The sequence below is a fragment of the Echiichthys vipera genome (genome assembly GCF_963691815.1).
Source record: "Echiichthys vipera genome assembly, chromosome: 20".
Taxonomy (NCBI): Eukaryota; Metazoa; Chordata; class Actinopteri; order Perciformes; family Trachinidae; genus Echiichthys; species Echiichthys vipera.
The window spans coordinates 5,421,657-5,430,042 of NC_139845.1; the positions used below are offsets into that span (position 1 = coordinate 5,421,657).

Consider the following 8,386-nt stretch of genomic DNA (forward strand, 5'->3'; position numbering starts at 1 on the left):
CTGAATATTTTCTGGTTTCTCTGAGGACATCGTCTTGGATTCACACTTTTCCTCATTATTTCTGACATTTTCTGGACCAAACAACTAATCGATTAATCAAGACAATAACTGTTAGTTGCAGCCTTGTTGTTTAGTTTGATAACATGGGGTCATAGAAGTGCGTCTGTAGATGTGGTGCTTGTAAGTGGTGACGGGTCGTCCAGCCTCGTTGACGTATATCGAGTCAACGTGTTTGTATTTTCATTTTTTTTTTCAGCTGACGCAGAACGTAAAGGCACGGAGCACCTGGACTTGGCCGGCGTTCCTCCGCGAAAATCTCACGACGGCGCTCCTCTGCCGTCCTCGCCCGAAGCCAAAAAGAAGTCCAGCGGCTTCAGGAAATTCTTCGGCAGGTAAAATTCAGCGGTGCGTGTTCAAACAAATACAGTTATTTCTTTGGTCATTTATAACGCAATACTCCTGCAGACTAAAGAGGAGTCACTCTACCTCATTCAACCCCGACGATGCGGCAGATATGGAGTTCAGGAGGGGAGGAGTCAGAGCCACGGCGGGCCCTCGACTCGGCTGGTCCCGTGAATCTAAACACAAGTAGGTCTCGAATGTTAGTCATAAATTAAAATACAGAGTGTTATTGTTTTGTGAGGGTTACACCAGTTGATTTACTGTGATTAATATTCCTCCTCTGTCCCCCGTCAGTGCCATCGATGTTCCTTTCTCTCAGTGGAGTAAAGAGGATGTTTGTGCGTGGCTGCACGAGCAGGGGCTCGGGTTATATGTTGCTCAGGGTCACAGCTGGATCCGATCGGGACAAACACTACTGCGGGCATCACAACATGATTTGGAGAAGGTAGGAATGTTAATTTTGGGGTGTTTTTGTCGCCGCAATATATTATTTTCTCTCCAAGGGCGAGATCTGAAACATTTAAAATATTGTTATACTGCAAACACAAGTACAAAGCAGTTAGTGAAGTTTAGGCATTGCTCTCAGACATTTTATATTACCTGCTGCAGGCTGTAAAAGTTAGGGTGAGAAATTCAGCATCCGTGAGGAACTCGGAGTAGAGCCGCTGCTCCTTTGCGTTGAAAGGAGCCAGTTGAGGTGTTTCAGGATCATCTGGTAAGGATGAACCCTGGGCGCCTCCCTAGGGAGGTGTTCCAGGCACGTCCAGCTGGGAGGAGGCCTCGGGGAAGACCCAGGACCAGGTGGAGAGATCATATCTCCACACTGGCCTGGGAACGCCTCGGGATCCCCCAGTAAGAGCTGGTTAATGTGGCCCGGGAGAGGGAAGTTTGGGGTCCCCTGCTAAAGCTGCTGCCCCCGCGACCCGACCCCGGATAAGAGGATGAAGATGAGATGATGAGATAAGGGTTTTAAAGGTTTCCTGCATACGATGTTGTTGTTTTTGCAGGAGTTGTGCATGAAGCAGCCTCTCCACAAGAAGAAGCTGCAGCTGGCTCTGCAGGCTCTCGGGTCAGAGGACGATCTCAAGGGCAGACTGGACCACAACTGGGTGACCAGTGAGTGCGGCGTGATCTTATTTAATTAGAACGACAGTACTTTCCCCAGCGACTTTTAGTTTTAAGTGTAATTATTAATGAATTGATCATTTCAGGGTGGCTGGATGACATCGGCCTCCCGCAGTACAAAAGTCACTTCGATGAGGCTCGTGTCGATGGACGCATGCTGCACTATATGACGGTGGTGAGTTATTTTTTAAATATTCACGTTGCACTTGAAGTTAGAGGCAAGCAAGATCTCTTTTTTTTTTTTTTCAGGATCATTTTTTGTTTTATTTATTTTTTCCATCTTTGAATTTTTACTTTTTAAGGTTTATTTATCTTCAAATACTTAAACAATAAATAAATAAATAAAAACAGCAAAAACTAAGTTTATTCAGGCTTATTTGTTTTAAGTTTTCATCTATAAAATGGGTGAATTCTTACTTTTTAAGGTTTTTTTCTATTCAAATACATAAAAGAAATAAGCCTGAATAAATTATTATTTTGCTGTTTTTATTTATTTATTTATTGTTTAAGTTCTTATCTATAAAACGGGTGAATTTTTACTTTTATTCTATAAAAATGTAAAAAAAAAAAAAAAAAAAAAATGTAAAAATGTCCTAATCCATCGTGTGCGTGTGTGCGTGTGTGTATATTTATATAAATAACTAAATAAAATAAAAAAATAGCCTGAAAACGTTTATTCCACGGACATTTTTTTTTTTTCATGTGCAAATAAAAAAGACTTTTTGACTCTCAGAGCTTCCATAAGTGTAGAAGCTGTTAAAACTCCTTTGACATTAAAGTGCCAACGGTCTTTCTAATGATTATTTTATGTTCTGTCTGAACTTTGCCACTGAATAAATCATTCACCCGGTGACATGACTCTCTTTCTTCGTTGTCTGTTTCCCAGGAGGACTTGCTGTCTCTGAAGGTGGGCAGTGTTCTCCATCACCTCAGCATCAAGAGGGCCATTCAGGTCCTCCGCCTCAACTGCTACGAAGCCAACTGCCTCAGGCGACGACCGTCTGATGAGGTATCACACAGGAAGCCACAACCCGTACTCTCCTCTGTCTGGCTCGATCTGCTCCTGACATCTGTTTGAATCCCCTTGTCCAGAACAACATGACCCCGGCAGAGATCTCCCAGTGGACCAACCACCGAGTGATGGAGTGGCTCCGCTCTGTGGATCTGGCAGAATACGCTCCGAATCTGAGGGGCAGCGGCGTTCACGGGGGACTGATGGTGAGACGAGGGGGAACTGGATCAGTGGTTAAAATTGAACAAACCCAGTGGGGCGAACGGATGACGATGGCAGCAAATGTGGGGAAGTTAATATACAACAAAAGTGAAATAGGTCACAATTACTAAAGTTAGTTGGTAATAAGTGTTGAGAAGAGATCATATGTGAATTATTTTAATATATTTATTTTTAAAAATACCACAGATTTGTTCGCATTAGCATCATGGTCCACTAACTTTTATCACTCAATGTCTGAATATAAGAAAAAACAAATTAAAAACTCAGATGAGACTCAAATTCCCAGATTTTGAATCCACTAAAACTAGATTTTTAAAAAACAACAGATGACTAAATGTGATAAAACTGTAAAGGACAGTGAACAGGAAAAAGGCTAAATAAAAAAAAATAGCTGACAACATGAACATAAGTCTTGGCCTAATAGTTGCAACAAAACTATGTGGAGAGTCACTAAATATTGCTGTGTTTGTGTCAATAATGGAGACACATTGGTACACTAATATATGAACTCGCTGTTCTTTTAGTAGATTTTTACAACAGTAATCTGACTTTTAATCATGTGACATCACTCGCGGTTGTTGCTGAGGATTTTTTCAGGACTCGCACAAACACTTGAGTACTCGTTCAAGTCAAGCTAATTTGTGTGACATAGTTCGAGATATAAACATTAATGAAGTAATATTAAAAACATTAAAACGCCCACATACTAACAGGGAATATGATGGGAGATTCAAATGCCTTTGGTGTACATGCAGTTCTTTTATAACAGTTTTATTTTGTAATGTTCGAATACTAGAATTGTATTAGTAGTCGTTGTTCGGCGTTTGCTTTGAAGACTAGAATAAGCTCCCTCAATCAAATCCTAGTCTGTGGCTCAAACATACAGAGGAATCTCATGTTATTAATTGATATGCACGTTGCAGAAATGTGTGACCAGGTGTACAGTATGTTCTCAAATAACACATGTTCCAGGATAAGACATAAAAAATGAACTTATTTCTGTGTAGTCCTCTTAAAGTGCACCCTCATGTGCAGTGGAACGTTCCCCTCTCTGACCTCTCACCGGGATGTTTTCTCTGCATGTCTCCGCACGCTCTGAAGGTGTTGGAGCCCCGCTTCAACGTGGAGGCCCTCGCCCTTCTGCTCAACATCCCCCCCAACAAAACCCTGCTGAGACGCCACCTGGCCACACATTTCCACCTGCTCATCGGCTCCGAGGCGCAGCGGCTCAAACAGGACTGTCTGGAAAACCCAGACTACACCGTCCTCACCGCCACCGCCAAGGTCAAGGCAAGTGCCCGGTCACTCAACACAGACAAATCTACTATTAATCTTTGTTTTCATTAAATATCAGAAAGTAGTGAAATTGTTAATTACAATTTCCTTAAGAGAGACTTAAGGAATACATCTTACCTGGCTGCCACCTCTGAAGCCCACTAATAACGACATCTCTAAGGGCGCACTCACACTGTCCTTCCGCACCGCGCCCCGGGCTTTAGGGTACTTGTCCCCCCCTCCCTCTCCCCCCGCGCCCCAGCCCCGTTTGTACTCACACTACCTGGGCCTCGCGCAAATGCTTCTTGCTGCCTATACGTCATCACGCCGTAACACGTCACACGCATTGATGACGTCATCGCGATGCGTGGCTTTGTTTCCAAATCTTTCCATAGACCTCTGAGTTTTTGTGCGTCTTGTCGACTGTTTTTGAATCTTTTCATCGACCAAATCTGCAGTAAACACTCCACCTCCACATCACACCAACGTGAACCTTTCACCGCTGTTGTTTTAAATGTCCGTGCATGGTCCCTCCTTCTTTTTTCTATGTCTGAACAGGCGCACATAAATGACGTCAGAACCGCCGTAGGCCTCATGCTCGTGCTCGTGCTCGTACACGTGCGCACCCTCGTGCTCGTACATGTGCAAACGGGCTCTACAAAAGCCCACCTCTCTCAGGCGGGCCGTGGACGGCCAGCTGTCCACAGTAATGCGCGGAGCGGTTGCACTCACACTGGTCAAACGCACTAGGCTTTAGCTGGAAAAGCGTTTTTTTCGCGGTGCGGAAGGACAGTGTGAGTGCACCCTTAGTCTACGGCTCCAGCTTCATTTTGAACGCACGAATAAAAGCGTGATTATTTATCATGGTGATCAATGAGAAGCAATTCTCAAAATGTCAAACTATTGCTTTGATGTTAAGATGACCTCTCCAATTTCCTTGTTTTGTTCACCAACAGTCCAAAACTTCATATATTTATTTTACTCTTACATGAGACAGAAATGAATGTTTGTCATTTTGCGTATTAATCTGTAATTGGACCACGGCTGACCGATTACAAATCCTCTTCTTCCTCCTTCAGCCTCGACGTCTGTCATTCGGCGGTTTTGGCACTTTGAGGAAGAAGCGCCAGGATGACGGTGAGGAGTACGTCTGTCCCATGAACGTGGAAATGCCCAAGAGCAGCAGCTTCCAGAGGGGCGTCCAGATCTATGAGGAACACCTGGACCACCTTGAGCGGGTACGTCAGTGTAGTATGTGTTTGCTGCCAGCTCCACTGTGTGCATGTTGAGTTTTATTCATAATGCAGATTTTGTTATTGTAGCCTGTATTATTATTATTATTATTATTATTATTATTATTACTATTATTATTATTATTATTATTATTATTACTATTATTATTATTATTATAATAACAACACAATTAATTCACTGAATCGTTTTAACTACAGCATCACACACGTGGGTTTATTTACTTTAATGTGAAAAGTTCTCAGTTTTTACCTGACGAGCCGTCCGTGCTCCGTGTGTTTTGGCCTTTTTACCTTCTTCATACAACAAGATTAAGCCCAAAAATTCAGCTTTTTTTGGACTTACTCTTCCCTTTCCTACGCACCTGTCTTAAGTTATGGATTATGCTGAGTGTCCTTCTGTTTAAAAGCTACATTTCTCAACAGATGACATGAAAAGCTACATTAGGGTTGTGATTGGTGCATTTTGACAGAGTTTCTTTGTATGTGGTTAAAAGAAAGTATGAAGTGACCGCTTAAAACAGTCACAGGAGAGCCTGTCTAAAGCAGTTTTGAGACATATTATATTTTGACTTTTTTGTACTTTTTCGACATATGACTTTTTTTTGGACAAACGTTTCTATGACTTCCTGACTTTTTCCAACAAGTATGCCATGACTGCCTTAGATGTGCTTTCCTGTGACTCATTTAGGCATTTTGGGAACATATTATATTTTGACTTTTTCGACCTAGTATGGCTTTTTTTTCCTGCTTATTTTTCTGGACACACTTTTCTATGAATTTTCCAAACTTTTTTTCCACAAATTATGACATGGCTGCTGTAGACAGGCTATCCTATGACTGATTTAAGCATTTTTTGGACATATTATATTGTTATTCTTTCAACGTACTATGACTTTATTTTTTAAACTCACTTTTCTATGACTTTTCCTGACTTTTTACAACAAATTATGCAATGGCTGCCTTAAATGTGCTATCTTTTACTTTTTAGACATACTATAGGTTATATATTTAGGTATATTGATAGGTTAAAGTTTTTTGTATAGTGGACCGGTCGTTATTTGCTGCTCTGTGTGCCCTGAATTGCCCCCCGGGGACAAATAAAGTTTATTGAATTGAATTGAATTGAATACTATATACTATGACTTTGTTTGGCTTTTTCTTTTGAACATACTTTTCTGTGACTGTTCCTGACTTTAAAGTTTGTCCGTAGCTTGAGCCTCTTTAATGTGTTTGTGTGTTTGTGGCAGATGGAAGACTCTGAGGGGACCGTGAGACAGATCGGAGCCTTTTCTAAGGAAATCAACAATCTAACGGTGAGACACTGACCTGCTGCTGCGTGACGAGACCGGCCACAACACCTGACAAATTTGAGTCAAACCTGAATTATTGGAAAACTATTACTTACTAACCATTCTCTGCTCTTCTTCGTGTTTCAGAGCATGCTGAAGGAAGATGAGTTTTTTCACGAGGTGTCCGTCGACGCCGCGCTAACGGATCCCAACTCCGGTGTTTGATTGAGACGCTTTGTGAAAAAGACAACAAACTGTGCCAACCCCAATCCAACTGCCCCTCCACCAACCTTTTGTATTAGAACATGCGAGACCTCCACTTCACGTCACAGTATTTCCATCATTCAGAAGTACAGCCATAGCTTTCATCTCCAAATATATATTTATTGACACTGTCCAAAAATATAATGCATGAACTGAAAATGCAACATTTTCTTTTTTCTCATTAATGTTCCTCTTTATTATTCAGCATTGTTTGTTTTCAGTAGTCATTGAGAGAGGAACACTTTTTTAAGTTTTTGTTATTTCTCCCTTTTATTTTGTAGGAATCACGTTTTCATGCCCTCGACCTGCAGTCAGAGTAATTTGTTATCACTTCATTCAAATAACAGCAAACTCTCTCATTTACTGGTGATATCTAGCCGCAGAGATTTTAGTTTTGGTTAAATTTGTTCATGTTGTTGTTGTTGGTTGTTTTTATATCCTAAAGCAGTGTAAAACCAAAGCTGTGCATGGCTAGATACCAACCACAGGAAGTGTTGTAACAAAAAGTTTTGTTTTTTAAAGAATGGTTTGACATTTTTAAAAGCTTTATTTGCCCTTTTCCCGAGAATAACCTGAGGAAATCATTACCATTCTTGTCTCTGTGCCAATTGTTAGCATTAAGCTACAGCCAGGAAGTGGTTAGCTTAGCATAAAGACTGTTAGCCTGGCATCATTTCCAGAACCTATAAATCTCATTAATTAACACGTAGCTCTTGTTTAATCCAAACACTTCATTTAAAAGTAGTTTTATTATGTAACTCTCCCTGAAACAACACTTTTATCCTCTGTTTCTAGTCTTTATGCTAAGCTACAGTAACACGACCCTGGCTTTAGCGCTAAACTTAAGTGGTTTTGATCCCCTCATCTAACTCTCAGCATGAAATTTCAGCCTCTTCCTTTTTTTTAAAGAAACGGTGCGAGTAGAAAAGTAAACATGGGAACCAAAGTCTTTGTTTTTAAATTTTTTGGTAATAAAAAAAGGAAATAAATTGCATTTTTCTGTGTCTTCATTTGTAGAAGCATCATTACACAAAACAATAATGGAAGCAACAGAAAAGTTCAATAGCGATCGTTTTTTATGTTGCATATCCAAACACGAGCCGCTGTTGCAGCAAAGACATCGTATCAGCGACCACGTCACGTTCAACAAGTCGCTGTGAACACGTTTTAGGAAAATATCGACAGCTTCAACGTGACAACAGGTAGAGGATCGGGGTTAATCTGCGACATGTTTGCAACAACAGTAATGGAATAACTGATACAATTCTGGATACATTAAAGCGATCGTGACTCTTAAAGTGTGCATAAAAAAAAAAACCAAAGCTCTGCACGTGTAAAGGCACTCAGCAAACAGCCAGTCAAGCTCAACTCCTCTGATATTGTTTGCAACAGATTTGGAATCACATCCTCATTTCCAAGCCAACAGTCTCAAACACTTCTGGGTCTCTGTCTCCTCTACTTTCTCCGTCTTTAATCCAAATATTTACCCTTTTCCAACTCTTTCGTCTCTGGACACTTACTGGTTACATGAATTGGTCCTTGCT

General features: G+C 41.0%; 1 protein-coding gene across 1 annotated transcript in view; it reads left to right on the forward strand.

The window, feature by feature from the left end:
• The window catches only part of LOC310963003 (liprin-beta-1-like), a 31,811-nt gene extending 23,505 nt beyond the window's left edge, over positions 1-8,306 (forward strand). Inside the window, exons 15-25 of the mRNA XM_083935633.1 lie at positions 257-392; positions 466-588; positions 697-847; positions 1,410-1,518; positions 1,614-1,702; positions 2,414-2,536; positions 2,620-2,745; positions 3,863-4,051; positions 5,116-5,274; positions 6,537-6,602; positions 6,726-8,306. Of these exons, the coding sequence (XP_083791759.1) occupies positions 257-392; positions 466-588; positions 697-847; positions 1,410-1,518; positions 1,614-1,702; positions 2,414-2,536; positions 2,620-2,745; positions 3,863-4,051; positions 5,116-5,274; positions 6,537-6,602; positions 6,726-6,803 (1,349 nt within the window). The 3' untranslated portion in view covers positions 6,804-8,306. The remainder of the gene's footprint in view (positions 1-256; positions 393-465; positions 589-696; positions 848-1,409; positions 1,519-1,613; positions 1,703-2,413; positions 2,537-2,619; positions 2,746-3,862; positions 4,052-5,115; positions 5,275-6,536; positions 6,603-6,725) is intronic.
• The last annotated feature ends 80 nt before the right edge of the window (positions 8,307-8,386 follow it).